This window comes from Mixophyes fleayi, chromosome 4, assembly GCF_038048845.1.
Source record: "Mixophyes fleayi isolate aMixFle1 chromosome 4, aMixFle1.hap1, whole genome shotgun sequence".
Taxonomy (NCBI): domain Eukaryota; kingdom Metazoa; phylum Chordata; class Amphibia; order Anura; family Limnodynastidae; genus Mixophyes; species Mixophyes fleayi.
The window spans coordinates 321,821,326-321,839,941 of NC_134405.1; the positions used below are offsets into that span (position 1 = coordinate 321,821,326).

Consider the following 18,616-nt stretch of genomic DNA (forward strand, 5'->3'; position numbering starts at 1 on the left):
TGTTCTGTGTTTACTGGTTAATTGTGAGTCTAGATACAAAAGGTGTTATTTATAGGTTTCTAAAGTCAGTGATTTGGTAACGGAATGTTTGACATGGAAACGGATTCTTGTTATGGCAATAAAGTGGTTTATACCACAAAACCTCTAAGCTCTATGTTAACGATAAAATGAATGGATTTAAATCAGTGTGTTCATTTCAGCTTGTCTTGTGGCAGCTATTGATAAGTAAATTGCATGATTAGTGAGCCAAGAGGCTTCAGAAGCTGTGATACGCGCCAGTATCAAAACATGTCAACATTTTATTTAAAAAAAAAAAAAAAAGATTGCACTAATAAAGTTGTTTAAAAAAAAAATGCCCAATTCTAGTCTTCAATATTAATATATTAATGTGTTTATAGGTCAGGCCTGATACATGTGGCCAGTGTAATTCTAAACCATTTGCTTGCTGTGATCAAGGTGAAGTAAATGAAATGAGCTCAAACTGTGAGGGAAGATGTGTGGAAAATACGAGACAGCGGCCGCCTCCACGGTTTCTTTTATTACTGTCCTAAGTCAGATGTTGTCATGTGGGCTCAGGGAAATTTTAATTTAATCCTCAAGTAAAAGGCCTGCGCCTCTGCACAGACATCAACGGGTTTTATATATAAGATTGCCCCAAGTCACAGGCATGAAAGGGGTGGGGCTTACACTGAGATGGGAGGGGCTGCATCCCAAAGTGGTTGGATCGGCTGGGGCATTTGGGGTGTGGCTTATTTTTCCCAGATTTCCCATAGCTAACTGTTGAGTACCACTGGTGTGTATGAGCGTCCCAAATAATTCCAGTCCGACTTCTATTATTATTATTGTTGTTGTTGCTAATATACATGTTTAAAGCGAGAACATCTCCTGCCTCATTATCCAAAGTGAAAAGTACATAGAGGACATTATTACAGTTATAACAAATTTTCACCTGTTTGTAGATTATTTGGTATTTATAGTATAAAGTACGTGTGCTACAAAGTTTAGTATTTTTACATCCACAGTAGCCCCTTGTAATTGGGTGTATTGGGGAATCATGCAAACCTCAAACCAACACTGCACTCATACCCATAAACAATGTTACCCATTCCAGCATGGTCCTGGGGCACCCAAAAAGGGGAGAGGGGGGGGGGTGATGCCTGATGCCCCCCCCCCACTCGTAAGTGGCAGCCCCCCACAAGCCCCCCACTGTGAAGTACCATCACCCCCCTCACACACACTCGCTGTTTCTTACCTAGGCAGAGGTGAGGGCGTCATCCTCTGCTCTTCAGTCTTGGAGTGCGGCGCTTGACTGTGACATCATCACTGGGCGCCTTACTCCCAGCATAACACTGGCATGGAGGAACAGCAGCTGGCAGCTGTTGGCTGCTTTTGCTTCATGTTAGAGGCCGGCACTCCATGTGGGGTGCCACAGGAGAATTAAAATCAACGGAGGAGTGACATATCCCTCAATCAGAGTTTTAGCCCCCCCACCAACCATTGACACCATAAACAACTGCCTAGGTTTGATGGGCGTCAGGCAGCCCTAGGGCTGAATGTGGCCCTTCAAACTTTCACCTGTGGCCCCCAGATCTTTCCTACTTTATTACCAGATTTGTAAGTTATAGCTATTAACACTTATAATGCCTGCTGATATGTTAGTAGGTGTCTCCTTGTTTGATTAAATGTATTGTTTATCTGATCACTGAGACTAAGGGCTAGATTTACTAAGCTGCGGGTTTGAAAAAGTGGGGATGTTGCCTATAGCAACCAATCAGATTCTAGCTGTCTTTTTGTAGAATGTACTAAATAAATGAAAGCTAGAATCTGATTGGTTGCTATAGGCAACATCCCCACTTTTTCAAACCCGCAGCTTAGTAAATCTAGCCCTAAGGGTAATGTGCGGCCCTTAAGGGTAACATCAGACCTACATAGTATTGTTAACCCACCTGTCTCTAACCTACTTGATCAAAGTTATCTGAAAAGGCAGGTTATATATATATTTATATATATATATATATATATATATATATATATATATATATATAAATTATCTATAATATAAATGTCTAGTGGCGTGTGTTAGTCTGTCTGTGTGTGGAAAAAATAAAACCAAGCTGCAGCGCCACCTGCTGGGCGGAGTTATACACTGACCTACTAAATTCTTAGTGTGTGTGGAAAAAAAATTCAGAAAGGGCTTAAATTTGGTATACTAAGATGTTTTTAATTTGTTCATTTAATTTGTTAATTGTTAAAAGTGTTTATAAAGATTTAAAAAATATATATATATATCTTGAAGGAGAAGTGACAGTTGGGAGTGGTTGGTGGTTGCCGGGGGTGACAGTGGAGAGTGGTTGGTGGTTGCCGGGGGTGACAGTGGGGAGTGGTTGGTGGTTGCCGGGGGTGACAGTGGGGAGTGGTTGGTGGTTGAGGCCTGGGCTATGGCCCAAATGCATGACAAGAACCTTTTTAACACCTTAAGTAGCTTGATTTGACTAGAATGCATGAGTATCATGCACGGGTTAACTTGTATATATATATATATATATATATATATATATATATATATATATATATATATATGTATATATATATATATATATATATATATATATATATATATATATATTGTAGTTAGATATAAATTTATAGATATATACACACAGAACGGCCAGAAGAGATATATTATACTATCTCTGCACCCATTGGTTGGGGGAGCCTAACATTCAAATATCCGTCCATTTAACCTCTAAATAATCCTTGTTAGCACCGCTACATAGTATAATCCTATTTATCCTTAATGTAAAACTGGCAGGTCACTTTACAGATTTTTAGAATTGAACATTTAAAAAAAAAAAAAAAAAAAAGCACAATACTCTAAATTAAAATTGAGCATAATTTATTTTCACATTTAGCATTAAATAATGCAGTATAGTTAAAAAACAAACAAACAGTAATTGACGTTCCTAAAATAAATCTCTAGCACAACAATTGTGTTTCATAACATATTTACTTTCAATAAAGCTCTTCTATTTATTATGATCTCTTAGTAATAAATTCCTTTCTATCAAAAACGCAGCACCTACAAAATTCTATTACATTCAATCTGTTCTTAATAGCAAATATTTTACATTGTAGAGCAATTAATATACATTAGAGAAATGTAACTAACGGAGAATAAATCCCATTTCACAGAGACATTTAAACTAACAACATTAAAGTACAGCATTTGCTTATATGTGTTTCCGAGTCAGTATTCACTATTTACATGATCTGTACCTTAGTGCAACATTTGGGGATGTTTGATAAGACTGAGTGGAACTCTGAATATTCCGTCATTTCGGAAGTGGCGGATTTCAGTTCACATGGCGCTACCCCACGGACTGAGCAGTTACACTCTATAAATGTCAGTACATCAAATATTTTGCATTCTCCAAGAATTGCAGGCTGCAGAGTTTTCTTAGGTTGCAGAACATTCTGCGAGATGACAGTACCCAATTACAGATAGCAGAGGTTTTTGCAGTCTTCAATGTCAAAAAAAAAAAAAGATCAATGCACAATTTAATATACATTAATTGCTAATTACATGCATTAAATATAAACAAATAATAGCCAGAGTAAGCCACTGAGATTTATTTATATATAATGTATACTGATAATGAAAATATTTTTATCTATAAAAGGACAAAAAATGTTGGCCAGCTACACAATAGCTTTCAATATTTTAAATGTTTCTCTTACATAATTACACAGTAAACTTCAAAATAAAGTGTCTTGCTCTGTGTCAAGGTAAGTAACAAGATGCTATTACATTCTGTAACAAGCACTATATATTTTTTTTTAGGGGATCTGACGATAACATGTTGTGTAACATTAAATCATAGTTGCTTACTCATCCGGAATGTCTGGGAGATTCCCAAACTTTTGGGATCCCTCCCGGAAAAGCAGGGCAACCTCCCAAATCCTGCCCGCTCGGTTGGTGAAGTGGGTCGGGGCGGGCCAAACGTGTCATCCTAGCCCCACCTCCTGTTACAATAGGCAGAAATTGGTATTGTATAGAAGGGGGGGGAGGGGGGTCTAATGATACGTTTAACATGACCATGCCCCCAAGACATGGCCAACTTTGCCTCCAAAGTTGGCAAGTATGCACTAATTTCAATTCAAAACAATTCATTTTATTATAAAAACAAATATAGTTTTGACTACATTATATGAGATTTTGTAATGTTTATCCTTTCTGTGTTTAATGCTCTTAGTGAAGAGATTTCTAGGTGTGTTTGACTATGGTCAGAGCACCTATTGTGTTTACTCTTCAAGGTCAGTTAAACACAGACGTGCAGGAAATGAACTGGACAGGACTAGAACAACCAGCAGCCAATTAATACCATGAGTCCATGGTAATCCGTGCACACAGTCCAGTGAGTCCAGGGGTGCTTATACCATCCCCTTGAATTATGGGCTCCCGGCACCTAGGGTGAGACATCCAGCGAAGGAGTCTCAAAATCACTTTAGACCCATTGGTGTAGCTTTGCCGGGCCCGCCACTATTCCCACAAAATGTGCTCAATAACCGTGCCTGAAGTACGGTATTTCAAAATAATTCGGCCATCAGTGTCAAGAGGACCAACCGGTAGGAGAGCGATAGGGATCGAGCATCTCCTAAACGGAATTGGTGAATTGAGGGGAGGGAGCAAGTATTACTCTGGCACACACTGCATTTGTAAAACACCCCTTCCTTCAGCCAATAAGAGCATTAGGATTTTAACAGCAGTACAGAGGGATTCAGCTCAGACAACTCCTGTGCGACCAGACAAGTATAAAGTGGGAGTTACTCGGCCAACTTGTAGTTAGCATCTAAACATTAACAGCACCACAGCGGTGATAGTTGTCTTTTAGTGTATGCAACTCGTATACAAATATTACGGTTAGTTAGTAGACGGGAGGAGAAAGGCCGTAAGCGGCAGAATGGACAGACAATCCCCTGTCTGACAACTGGCCAATGAAAGTGGCCGATTACTTCTGTGTCCCCCAGTAATGCTGACTAAACTTGGAAATTTTCCCAGACTGAAGTCATCAATGCCAGGGTCCAGTATGTGATTGTAGCAAGGAGGATTCCAAGTTTCCTATTCAACAAAATATTAATCTTGTGTTTAAGGATATGGTCTACAGATACCCTGGGCTCTACCTGCTTATAAGATGCTGATATATAAAAACACTCCAGAATCCTGTAGTGTTAGTATGTAGGTGAGATCCTTTAAACTTGTCTCCACACCTATCAGGTTTCCCCAAAGCGTAAAACTTACAACAACAAAAAAAGCATTAAAAAAATGCTAATAAAAAGTTCTAATATCTTTAAAAACAAATAAAAACAAAATGCGCTTCTTTACCTAACATGCTGCCATCTTACCAAGACCAAGTCATGCATCGCGTATAACACGCGTGCACTTTATGTGAACGTACTCCAGAGAGATTCAAATATTCTTCAGTCCTCCTTCCTGGAGGACTGAGTTCTCAGACAGCCCAATAGCAGTGTAGGCTGTCGGCCTTTAGGTTCAATAAATCATCTACTGACTTATGAGGTAAACAGCTTGAACCAATTTAGCAAAAATAATTACCAGGTAGTATTATACTACATAAATGTTCAGCATTACACAGACTCATAGTGTATAAATAAAATGAGGAATTAACATTTCATTGTCTACTTTCTGGAACAGCAATTTGTCTTCTTTTGTGACTCAAGTAAATGAACAGTCTTCTCTTTATCCGTATCTTCCTGTTCTTTCAAAATCCTAGAAATATACATGAATTAAAAACAAGTCTGAAACAAAATCAAGAGTATAGCGAATAAAGAGTATAAGAGAAGTACCTTACATTAAAAATCATTTATAGAATTTTATTTAATTATTTCATTTATAGTATGAAGCCATACATATAAGCCACCATAAAGAAGCCATGTGAAAAAAGTAAGTATGCCTGATCAACCATTGGTCCCTAGGGGTCGCAGCACCGACACAATTAGCAAGCTTTTAACAAAAAATAAAATAAAATGCACTACCTAAAATGTCTGCTGCCTCCTCTGTGATCGGTCACCCCTGGTCTCAAGGGGGCTGTCCAGGCTGTCAGTGTATTCAATTATACAGATGTAGGCAGCTAACAGCAAATCCGATGCTGTTAACTGCCCTGTCAGGGCAGCTGCGGTGTTAAGCTTAGTGTGGTCATGTGAGATGATGAGATGATCAGATGACCACACTTGCTGCACTGATAGGGCAGCTAACAGCATGGGATGTGCTGTTAGCTGCCTGTCAAGAAGACAGAAGTGCCGGAGAGAAGAGGAGCAGAAGACTTCAAGGTAAGTTCTATTTGTTAAATATCAGGGGGGAGGAGGTGGGAGATGACTGGGGGAGGGGTAATTAACTGGAAACTGCTTGATGGTTGAGGGGGTTAAGGAAATAGCTAGGGGGGGTTAATTAATTGACTGGGGGGTTAATGAAGTGACTGAGAGGAGGCGTTAATGATTTGACTGGGAGGGTTTAATGAAGTGACTGGGGGGTTTAATGAAGTGACTGGGAGGGGTTAATGAAGTGACTGGTGGGTTAACAAATGTGACTGGGGGGGTTAATGAAGTGACTGGGGTGTTAATGAGGTGACTAGGAGGGGTTAATGAAGTGACTAAGAAGGGGGGTTAATGATGTGACTAAGAGGGGGGGTTAATGATGTGAATAAGAGGGGTTAATCAAGTGACTGAGGGGGGGTTAATGAGATTTTAGGGGAGAGGAGCGAGTAGGGGGGGGGTTAGGGGTGGCCGAGCACTTTAAGGGGAGATTCAATTAGACGCTAAAGGGTATATTTACTAAACTGCGGGTTCGAAAAAGTGTTGTTGCCTATAGCAACCAATCAGATTCTAGCTGTCATTTTGTACCATACACTAAATAAACGAAAGCTATAATCTGATTGGTGGCTATTGGCAACATCTCCATTTTTGCAAGCCCGCAATTTAGCAAATATACCCCTAAGTGTCTGCGCAATGTCCGCAAGACGCTTTGCGGTGGAGATTTGACAGTAAACTCCTCTATGGGGTGTAAGGAAAAGTGAGCAGGCATTTCTACCGTAATTGCCGGCAATGTGCGCAACGATATGTTCGCACGCCCCTTCACGGGCAATTGAATCTTCCCCCTGAAAGTTGGTAAGTATGGGTAAGTACACTTTACTTTGAGATTATGTATTATTATTATTATTATTATTATTATTATTATTATTCCTATTGACATGTAAGGCACAGAAAACAGAGCATACACAAAAGAGGAAAATACAAGGCTGACAAAATAAATGTAGACTTGAAAACACAGGGTGGACAGAGTAGGAATATCCGTGTTTGTGAGAGCGTACAGTAACGTCCTACAGATCATCATTATCATCATCATCTATTTGTATAGCGCCACTAGATCCATAGTGCTGTACAAAGAACTCACATCAGTCCCTGCCCCAATAGAGCTTACAGTCTAAATTCCCTAACATACACACAAACACAGAGAGAGACTAAGGTCAATTTGACAGCAGCCAATTAACCTACTAGTATGTTTTTGAAGTGTGGGAGGAAACCGGAGCACCCGGAGGAAACCCACGCAAACACAGGGAGAACATACAAACTCCACAATGGTCGGGAATCTATTTCATGACCCCAGTGCTGTGAGACAGAAGTGCTAACCACTGAGCCACCGTGCTGCCCATACCAAGAGATTTATTTCTTCAACCCTTTCACCTGGCCCAGTAATGACTGAAATATCACTATGAGGCTATACATCTAATTACGTAGCACAGAAACGCTTTCGGAGCTGTCATTTTCATAGCTATTAGATAATGTGCATTAGGCTGGAGATGCTGCCAGACTCGTTATTTATCACATTACTTATTGTGGATTTACCGCACAACACCTGTCATCCATGAGGGCAGCGGCCTATGTTTTCAATGTGTCAATACAAGAATGTTACATACACCTAAAGAACATTTCCAGAATACGCACATGTCTCACACAAGACACCGCAAAAACATTAATTCATGCACTCATCATCTCCCGCATCGACTATTGCAATTACCTCCTTACTGGTCTTCCCAAAGTCAGACTTGAACCCCTACAATCTATTTTGCACGCAGCGGCTAGATTGATTTTCATTGCAAACCGTTCTGCCTCTGCTGAGTCACTCTGTCAGTCTCTAAATTGGCTGCCTGTATTTCAACGAATCTAATATAAAATTCTTCTACTAACATACAAGGCCGTCAACAAAATTGCACCGACATACATTTCCTCACTTGTCTCAAAATATCTCCTAACTCGACACCTCCATTCTGCACATGATCTACGTCTCTCTTCCACTCTCATCACATCCTCCCATTCCTGGTTACAGGACTTTTTCCGGGCTGCACCCACCTTGTGGATTTCCCTCCCTCGCACAGTAAGACTTTCCTCTAGTCTTCAAACCTTCAAGCGTTCTCTGAAAACCCACCTCTTCAGACAAGCTTATGATATTCCTCAACCATCATCTTAATTTCCCTAGATTACCCTATTGTCATCCTCTACACTGCTAACGCAAGACAACAACCTTCTGACCAACATTGCAACACACACAGCCCACTCAGTACTTTTACCTTTGCATTCTAGCTGGTCCATTGTGCAATATGATGTAGCACATGCCCTTCTGTTTCAAACTCCCATTGTCCCATAGATTGTAAGCTTGCGAGCAGGGTTCTCTTACCTCTCTGTCTGTATGTATTACCCAATATTGTTTTATTAATGTTTGTTCCCAATTGTAAAGCGCTATGGAATTTGCTGGTGCTATATAAATAAATGTTGATGATGATGATGATAATGAATGTATGCAAAGGAATCTATAAGAGAATCTGGTAATAATGGACAGGCAACGGACATGTCACAGGGTTGTATTAAATAATTTGCCCTCCTTTCCAATAACTATATAATTATTTTTAAAAATCCCAATTTCTTCTGCACTCACTATAAGCTGCCATGTGAAAGTGACTGATTTGGATCCATAAATAAAATTAAACAAGAAAACAATGTGCGCTACAGCAGATTTAGTTTAATTCATTTATCTATTTAGTTACAATGTGTTTTTGATACTAGCAAAATAATTGACAACATTATCTGTGAATTTTCTTTCTTTTTAACATGTACCGTACATCACTTTCAAGCGTGCACAGGGCTTTACAATATATATTTTTTGACATTCTGTTTGTACAATAGACCTTGGTAACAGACATAAATATTTTTATTGCTGCAGAAGACTATATGGCTCACCTTGCTAAGTGCAGGACGGATCCTTTCACATTGTGTCCACTAGAGGCGCTGCACTCATAGAAAATTAAGTTGCAATCCTGGATCATACAAAAGATGCACAAAGGGTTTATAACAAATATTTTTATTGATGAAGCAGAAATATATGATCCAGCTGTTCTTAAGGCCAGGTACCCACTGTCGTTTCTTAACACTAGTAAAACTGCTAGTGAAAATGTGTGTCAAATGTAAAGGCTTCCTCTAGGCTTACACAATGGGGCCGATTCCTCAAGGAACGTAAAAAGCGGTTTTGTGCTCACAGTCCGCAAAATTACTCTGCACGTGACCAGGGCCGGACCCTACGCCACAGAACGCAGCCACGTTCAATTCATGTTCAAGCGCTCAGGACACGTCCTACAGACTACGATTTCAGGGAGGGAACAGGGCGGGTAAGTGGCATTTGCCCGTAGTCGATGTGCAGTAAGGGCGTGCCAAACTATATATATATATATATATATATATATATATGTATAAATATATTAGGGATGTGCACCGGCCACTTTTGGTGTCTCGTGTTTTGGATTCGGATTTGCTTGAGGTTTTGGGTTCGGATTTGTTTCGCAAAACACCCGACGAAAGGTTTTGGTTCGGATTTAAGGTTTTGGATTCGGATTTATTTTGAAAAAAACATAAAAAGTGTTAAAATCAAGTTTTTTTTGTTTATTTTCACTCCTACGCTATTATTAACCTCAATAACATTCAATAACAATCATTTCCACTAATTCCCAGTCTATTCTGAACACCTCACACCTCACAATATTGTTTTTAGTCCAAAACGTTTCACCGAGGTAGCTTTCTGGACTGCATAGTGCAGTGATCCCGGTACATAATTTGGTACCGGGGCCACAATACCTCCGCCTTCAAATGGTCTGAATTCCACTGCACAGCTGCCTGCTCCTACATCCTCTGCAGCATATACAGGGTGTAGTTTGAGCGTGTCAATACCTCTTGTTTTTGACGATGACAGGTCATTTTCCTTAATTTATGATTTGGCAGCAACAGTCAACGTTGTTTAATATCTGATACGCCTCTATCTGGACTGCATAGTGGAGTGGCCCCGGTACCCAATTTGGTACCGGGGCCACAATACCTCCTCCAACTTTCAAGTATAGTGTTTATAATTTATAAAAACTACAGTAGTTATAGCACGTCAATAACTCTTGTTTTAGACGACCATGGTACAGAGCATTCATCATTGAGATCCCATCAAGTATGTGAAAGACAGACAGCGTTGAAGTGTTATTTGTTGACTTTGTTAACTAAAAAATTGTCCCTGTTGCAAATATTCGTGCAATGAAGAGTGACTTTTTCATTTAAAGGCTCAAGCTTTCAAGTGTAGTGTTTATAAGTTATAAACACTGATTATGACAGGGCATTTTACTTTTGGTTTAATTTGTTGAATTTGTTTTAATTTTGTTTTACTTTGTGCTCATGGCAAACGACTGTTGAATGGTCATATAATGCAAAAAAAAAGTTCCAAGATGGAATTGTCCTTGGGCCCTCCCACCCACCCTTATGTTGTTGAAATAGGACATGCATACTTTAACAAACCAATCATTTCAGCGACAGGGCCTACCAAACAACTGTGGCTAAAATGATTGGTTTGTTTGGGCCCCCACACCAAAAAAGCTATTCATCTCTCCCTGTACAAACTAAACAGGCTCTACTGAGGCAAGATGTCGTCCTCATCCTCAACCTCTGATTCCTCTCCCCCTACAGTGTGTACTTCCTCCTCCTCACACATTATCAATTCGTCCCCGCTGGACTCCACAACCACAGGTCCCTCTGTAGTATCTGGAGGGCAGTGCTGTACTTGATTGAGAAATTGATCATTCATTTTTATGAACATCATTTTTTCAACGTTCTGAGGAAGCGACCTCCTTCGCCGCTCACTGACCAGGTTCCCCGCTGCACTAAAAACTCTTTCCGAGTACACACTGGAGGGGGGTCAACTGAGGTAAAATAGAGCCAGTTTGTACAGGGGCTTCCAAACTGCCTTTTTTCCTGCTAGTAATATAGCAGTACCACTGGACTCATACTGCAGAATCAGTGAACTTTGTAATATTGCAGTACAACTGGACTTATACTGCAGAATCAGTGAACTTTGTAATATTGCAGTACCACTGGACTTATACTGCAGAATGAGTGAACTTTGTAATATTGCAGTACCACTGGACTTCTACTGCAGAATGAGTGAACTTTGTAATATTGCAGTACCACTGGACTTATACTGCTGAATCAGTGAACTTTGTAATATAGCAGTACCAATGGACTTATACTGCTGAATCAGTGAACTTTGTAATATAGCAGTACCACTAGACTTATACTGCTGAATCAGTGAACTTTGTAATATAGCAGTACCAATGGACTTATACTGCAGAATGAGTGAACTTTGTAATATAGCAGTACCACTGGACTTATACTGCAGAATGAGTGAACTTTGTAATATTGCAGTACCAATGGACTTATGCTGCAGAATGAGTGAACTTTGTAATATAGCAGTACCACTGGACTTATACTGCAGAATGAGTGAACTTTATAATATTGCAGTACCACTGGACTTATACTGCTGAATCAGTGAACTTTGTAATATATCAGTACCACTGGACTTATACTGCTGAATCAGTGAACTTTGTAATATAGCAGTACCACTGGACTTATACTGCAGAATGAGTGAACTTTGTAATATAGCAGTACCACTGGACTTATACTGGAGAATGAGTGAACTTTGTAATATAGCAGTACCACTAGACTTATACTGCTGAATCAGTGAACTTTGTAATATAGCAGTACCACTGGACTTATACTGCTGAATCAGTGAACTTTGTAATATAGCAGTACCAAAGGACTTATACTGCTGAATCAGTGAACTTTGTAATATAGCAGTACCACTAGACTTATACTGCTGAATCAGTGAACTTTGTAATATAGCAGTACCAATGGACTTATACTGCAGAATGAGTGAACTTTGTAATATTGCAGTACCAATGGACTTATGCTGCAGAATGAGTGAACTTTGTAATATAGCAGTACCACTGGACTTATACTGCAGAATGAGTGAACTTTGTAATATAGCAGTACCACTAGACTTATACTGCTGAATCAGTGAACTTTGTAATATAGCAGTACCACTGGACTTATACTGCTGAATCAGTGAACTTTGTAATATAGCAGTACCAATGTACTTATACTGCTGAATCAGTGAACTTTGTAATATAGCAGTACCACTGGACTTATACTGCAGAATGAGTGAACTTTGTAATATAGCAGTACCACTGGACTTATACTGGAGAATGAGTGAACTTTGTAATATAGCAGTACCACTAGACTTATACTGCTGAATCAGTGAACTTTGTAATATAGCAGTACCACTGGACTTATACTGCTGAATCAGTGAACTTTGTAATATAGCAGTACCAAAGGACTTATACTGCTGAATCAGTGAACTTTGTAATATAGCAGTACCACTAGACTTATACTGCTGAATCAGTGAACTTTGTAATATAGCAGTACCAATGGACTTATACTGCAGAATGAGTGAACTTTGTAATATTGCAGTACCAATGGACTTATGCTGCAGAATGAGTGAACTTTGTAATATAGCAGTACCACTGGACTTATACTGCAGAATGAGTGAACTTTGTAATATAGCAGTACCACTAGACTTATACTGCTGAATCAGTGAACTTTGTAATATAGCAGTACCACTGGACTTATACTGCTGAATCAGTGAACTTTGTAATATAGCAGTACCAATGGACTTATACTGCAGAATGAGTGAACTTTGTAATATAGCAGTACCACTGGACTAATACTGCAGAATGAGTGAACTTTGTAATATAGCAGTACCACTGGACTTATACTGCTGAATCAGTGAACTTTGTAATATAGCAGTACCAATGGACTTATACTGCAGAATGAGTGAACTTTGTTATATAGCGGTACCAATGGACTTATACTGCAGGATTGTTTTGGGATATTTTTTTTTTTTTATAATTACTTTTTTTATTTTTTTTATAACTTTTTTTGAAATTTTTTATAATTTGGGAATAATGGGGAAATAACAATGCCCTTAGAAGGACAGAGCACAGGACACAGCACCACTGGACTGAACAGGACACAGCACAGGACCCAGCAGCACCACTGAACTCAGAAGGACAGAGCACAGGACACAGCACCACTGGACTGAACAGGACACAGCACAGGACCCAGCAGCACCACTGAACTCAGAAGGACAGAGCACAGGACACAGCACCACTGGACTGAACAGGACACAGCACAAGACCCAGCAGCACCACTAAACTCAGAAGGACAGAGCACAGGACACAGCACCACTGGACTGAACAGGACACAGCAGCACCACTGAACTCAGAAGGACAGAGCACAGGACACAGCACCACTGGACTGAACAGGACACAGCACAGGACCCAGCAGCACCACTGAACTCAGAAGGACAGAGCACAGGACACAGCGCCACTGGACTGAACAGGACACAGCACAAGACCCAGCAGCACCACTAAACTCAGAAGGACAGAGCACAGGACACAGCGCCACTGGACTGAGCAGAACACAGAGCACAGCACAGCACAGAACTGAACAGCACGAGATATAGCAGGACAGAGGACCACCTAACACAACCTCCCTCTACCCTGATCAATGCCAGAGTGAAGATGGCGGCGACTAGCGGGGAATTTATAGGATCCGAGTATCGCGAGATCCGACAGCGGGATTATGACTCAGAGCCTCACTTTCAGTTTTGCAATTGGCGGGAATACCCGGATCTGTCTCAGATCCAGCTCGGATCCGCAACGTTCGGGTGAGCTCGGATTTCAGAAATCCAAGTGCGCTCATCTCATATATATATATATATATATATATAATCAAACTGGTCACTCAGCTGTCAGGCCACAATACCCAGTCTTCTGGTGTATCGGCAGCTTTATTTTAAGAAACACCCCAAAAAGTAGGAGGCAACAACTGGTGGCTGGAAGGGCAGCCCTACAGTATGAGAAGAATGGTGACACTTAGAAGTAGGGTAAAGGGTATCTGTTAATGTTAAGGGATCTGATAATATACTACAAGTGAATAGATGCATTTTTAATAGAACATTTGAAGGATTTAAATGTAAGTGAAGTAGTTGTGAATTTCAGCAGCGGTGAAACTAGTAACCCAAAAGCCCCAATATGGTGCAAACTTTGGGCATGGGTCCCCTGTCCCTCCCCAACACTTGCGTATACCACCCTCTATATCTGCAACAGTGCCATTTTGATTAATTTTCTAGTCAATTTTTTTTTTATTATTTAACTACTTTTACAAATTATTATTATTATTATTTTAACCAATCCACTTACTATTAGATCTCTTTTCCATGGCTCTGGTGTTGCCGGTTGCATTACTTCTATCTAGGCTTCTCTAAAGGGACACTAGAGGCAGATTCAGTTCAGCGTCATGTGCCACTGAACATCACCTCCATATTTGAAGACACCAATCACAGTAAGGAATCTCCGCTAATTTCAGCCCAACGTTGCCTTGATGTGTCTCCATGGGCTGTGTCATAGACACCCTCATACTAAATTGTATCTCCCCCTAGATTGTCATGCAGTCGCCATCTTTTAAACTTGGAAGCATGTGGTTCAGAACTCCTGGACCCTCAATGCCCGGTCGTTGTCCCCACTGTACCCTGACTGATCAAAGTTATTAAGCAATTATCTTACTCTCAGCGAGGGTATTGTTACAGTTTTGCAGTGCAGTTGTGAGTGTGATGGATAAATAGTCATGTCATTATATATCTTGCCTGATGTGTCTATCTTTCACATGTACACAAAAGACAGAAAACCTGCTTGCATGGCGTCACAAGATACGGAGATCGTCTGTATAATAAACCACCGTAAAGGCAGCCATGTTTTTGGTCTGAACTAATATACAATAGATCGATTCACTAGAAACTAGTGGTATCACGGAGCCCCCTTGTCCTTACTTCCTCAGTGATGTCATTGGGGATGTCACTTGTCCATTCGTATCTTGATGACATCACTGGGTCCTAGTGAACCGATAGGCCGCCTTCTGAATAGTGGTACAGCCCACAAAATGGCTGGTTTCACTGTCTATAGGGAACAAGTGCACTTTAAATGGTTACTAGTTTTAGTTAAAAAATACTGTACCTTAGCGAGATGTTCCCCCAGTCCACAAGGCACCTCTCTTTCTTTTTCAATATCTGTTTTGTTACCTAACAATAATATAGGTATGTTTTCTCCGGCTCCTTCCTGTAGGGAAGAGAACACAAGTTTGTTGATATATAATATAATAGAACCCTAGTGTTCTCCATAATGTTACGTAAATGTGCATGTATTGTATGACATATAAATTAAATAAAGCATCACAAAGAATAACAGTCACAGCAAATGTTCATAAGTTTGTCAATTGATGTAGTAATACAACATTAACATTAACACAACAGTACTTTAATTACAACATTTAAAGAAATGGTGAAAACAAAGGTGTTTGGGGCCACTAAAAAAAAAATACAAATTGATCCACAAACAAATATGCAGTTTCCATGCAAGTTTGGGTGGAACACCGGACCCCAATTAATATTCTGAAATTCATCTGAGTTTCAGCAATTCACAAATTAATTCACAAATTGTTTCACAAATCGGGTCCGAATTCACAAATTTACACCCCATGAAGAATTAGGCCTCTCACAGTGAATGGAACATAAAGAAGCCACATCACTAAGTACATTGCACAAGGAAAGAAGCAAGGCCAGTGTCTGTGGTAATGAAGTAAGAAAGAGTAGAGCTGACAAATCCATATCCTTACCAAACGTATCTAGATTTTTTTTCATGAAATGGGTGGCGAACATTTGTTGTACACAATACAACGCAAATCATGTTTACAGATTCTAGTGGTTCACATATATAAGCTATTGTTTGCAGTTATCTGTAATAAAGATACCGTTGTATCCAGACCTTTTAATTGCTTGTGTGATCCTGAACCCCTAGATACCAGGGTTACTAGTGGGATCCTGCCCTAATATCCTGGTATCCTGACACCACCTGTCACAAGTGAGTCATGAGCCGAGACATTCCGTGTTCCAACTTGCCGTGTCAAACATGATCGCATAAGGCCACACTTTGACCTAATTGGCACACATGACTTAAGACTTGACTTATACTGATTCACTTGTATGATATAATCAGTGTCATATGCTTAATAATGTATGTATGTGTATGTTGGGGGGACTTAGTATGTGTAATGTTTGTGTTTTTTGTTTTTGTTGTTCTAATAATCTAAAAATTAAACACGTGTTTCAAAAAAATATTTATTTGGTTATAATTTGATATATTATTGTAAATTTTTTATTATAGCCAAGTGCAGTTCCTTTTTTAGCACAGTTACTGCTGTCATTTCACTCCATAGTCAAGTAAATATGTTTTTACTTAATGGGCATTATATAGGTGGGGGGGGGGGGGTAATAATATTTTGTTTGTTTTTTTCTGTGATTCTTTTTCATTTAAATTGACCCAGCTCATGAAATATATCCCTTATTTTATTCTGCAACCTCTAACATTTCATTAACATAGCTCTTATATGCCTGCATATTTTAAGAAGGGTGGGGTACATTTTTTTCATAACTTTTAAACCAATTTTTGTATTATTAGCTTACTATTATTAATTATTTTATTATTATGTATTGACCCCTTTAATATTCTTTATTATGTATTAATATTCAGTACCATGGACTTGCATGTCTTAGACATGTACTAGACATTAATACAAAGTTCTTTGAAAGGATAAAAAGCATACATTTAATTCTCTCCTAATCAACTCTATGTGACTACTACTACCTAGCTAGATTGTCAGCTCTTCAGGGTAGGGGTCTCCCTGTTCATATGATTTTGGTCTGTGTTATTTGCATATTTATGTTAGGTGCTTCCTTTAACTAAGTGACCAGTGTTCTCCCCCAGCACCTATTTCCCGGGTGCTCCAACCGGCTGTTTTTACTTCCCACCCGGCTCTTGGAGCCCAACAGAGTCCTATTATAATAGAATAAACCATAGTTTCTCCTACTAGAACAGGCACTATGTGAGCACTACAGCCAGCAGTGTGTGTTAGACCACTGACCACCAGTCTGACCAGTCCTGGCAGGTGTGGGCAATAACCGCCAACATTTCTTATTATATTTGCAAAGTATTATACTGCCCCCACCTGGGTACTTCTTAATGCCACCCGACTGGCAAAATTTTTTGGGGGTGAACACTGGTGACCGTATCTTACCTCCACACTGGTGAGCCATTGTCGAACAGCAGTAAACGAATCCTTAGAAATGATTTCATACATCACAATGACACCATCGGCTTTTCTAAAGAATTGTTTGGTGATACTACGGTACCTGTAATAACAATTAAATAACATTAAGGTTTAAATAAATTTTGTAGTTATACAAATTAAACACAACATTTTCTCACGGCTTGTTAGCTAAGCAAATTACTAGACGATTGTTCATCTGAAATCAATCTGATCTTATAATTCAATTATCTTGAGCCAATCTCATACATTTCCGGAGTCACATGGGTGGGCCTATAGCTTTTAAATCGGTGTTAGTCACTTTAACGGTGCTGATAACACTGACAGTGACTCCCAGGAACCCAAAAAAATGAAACTGACTTGGCCGACTGATAATAAATGTTGATTGACCTTAATAATGACAAAACAAGTCCCCGACAGTGTGGTAACAAATCACCATCAGCAGTAGGAACGGCAGCGTGTTTTGACGTCATTTTAAATTGCGACCTCTATGTCAGTATTTTAAAGCAGCAATACCGCTTCTCATCCGCCCTACCTCTTACACTTAGGCTTAGCGTTAGGAATAGGGTTAGGATTAGGGTTATGATTAGGGCTAAGGTTAGGAATAACAATAAGGTTAGGGACCCAGCATTGCCGCTTTAAAAATACTGATAAAGAGATCGCTATTTAAATTTACATGAAAACAGGCTGCCATTCTTACTGTTGATCAGGATTTTTTATCACACTGCCTATCGCTCACACCACCTCCGTAAATTCGTACCCCACCCTTTAAAATTACCCTTTACATTACCCTTAATCTCAGTAATAAGTTAAAACATTAAAGAAGAAGACGCCTATCTGTAAGGCATTTTAAAAAAGTGTTACCAGCTATAACAAACAAATCTGACATTAAAACAGGAGGGACCTGGGGGCCGCAGGTGAGGGCTCAGAGGGCCGCAGTCATCAATTGGGCCATCTGTTGCCCATC

The 18,616-nt window shown here is 39.7% G+C and overlaps 1 protein-coding gene across 1 annotated transcript in view; it reads right to left on the minus strand.

The window, feature by feature from the left end:
- Positions 1-2,879: 2,879 nt before the first annotated feature.
- CRACR2A (calcium release activated channel regulator 2A) overlaps positions 2,880-18,616 on the minus strand; it is a 115,339-nt gene continuing 99,602 nt past the window's right edge. Inside the window, exons 15-18 of the mRNA XM_075210196.1 lie at positions 17,620-17,734; positions 15,504-15,605; positions 9,307-9,383; positions 2,880-5,785 (exon numbers count right to left, since the gene is read on the minus strand). Coding sequence (XP_075066297.1) covers positions 5,695-5,785; positions 9,307-9,383; positions 15,504-15,605; positions 17,620-17,734 — 385 coding nt within the window. The 3' untranslated portion in view covers positions 2,880-5,694. The remainder of the gene's footprint in view (positions 5,786-9,306; positions 9,384-15,503; positions 15,606-17,619; positions 17,735-18,616) is intronic.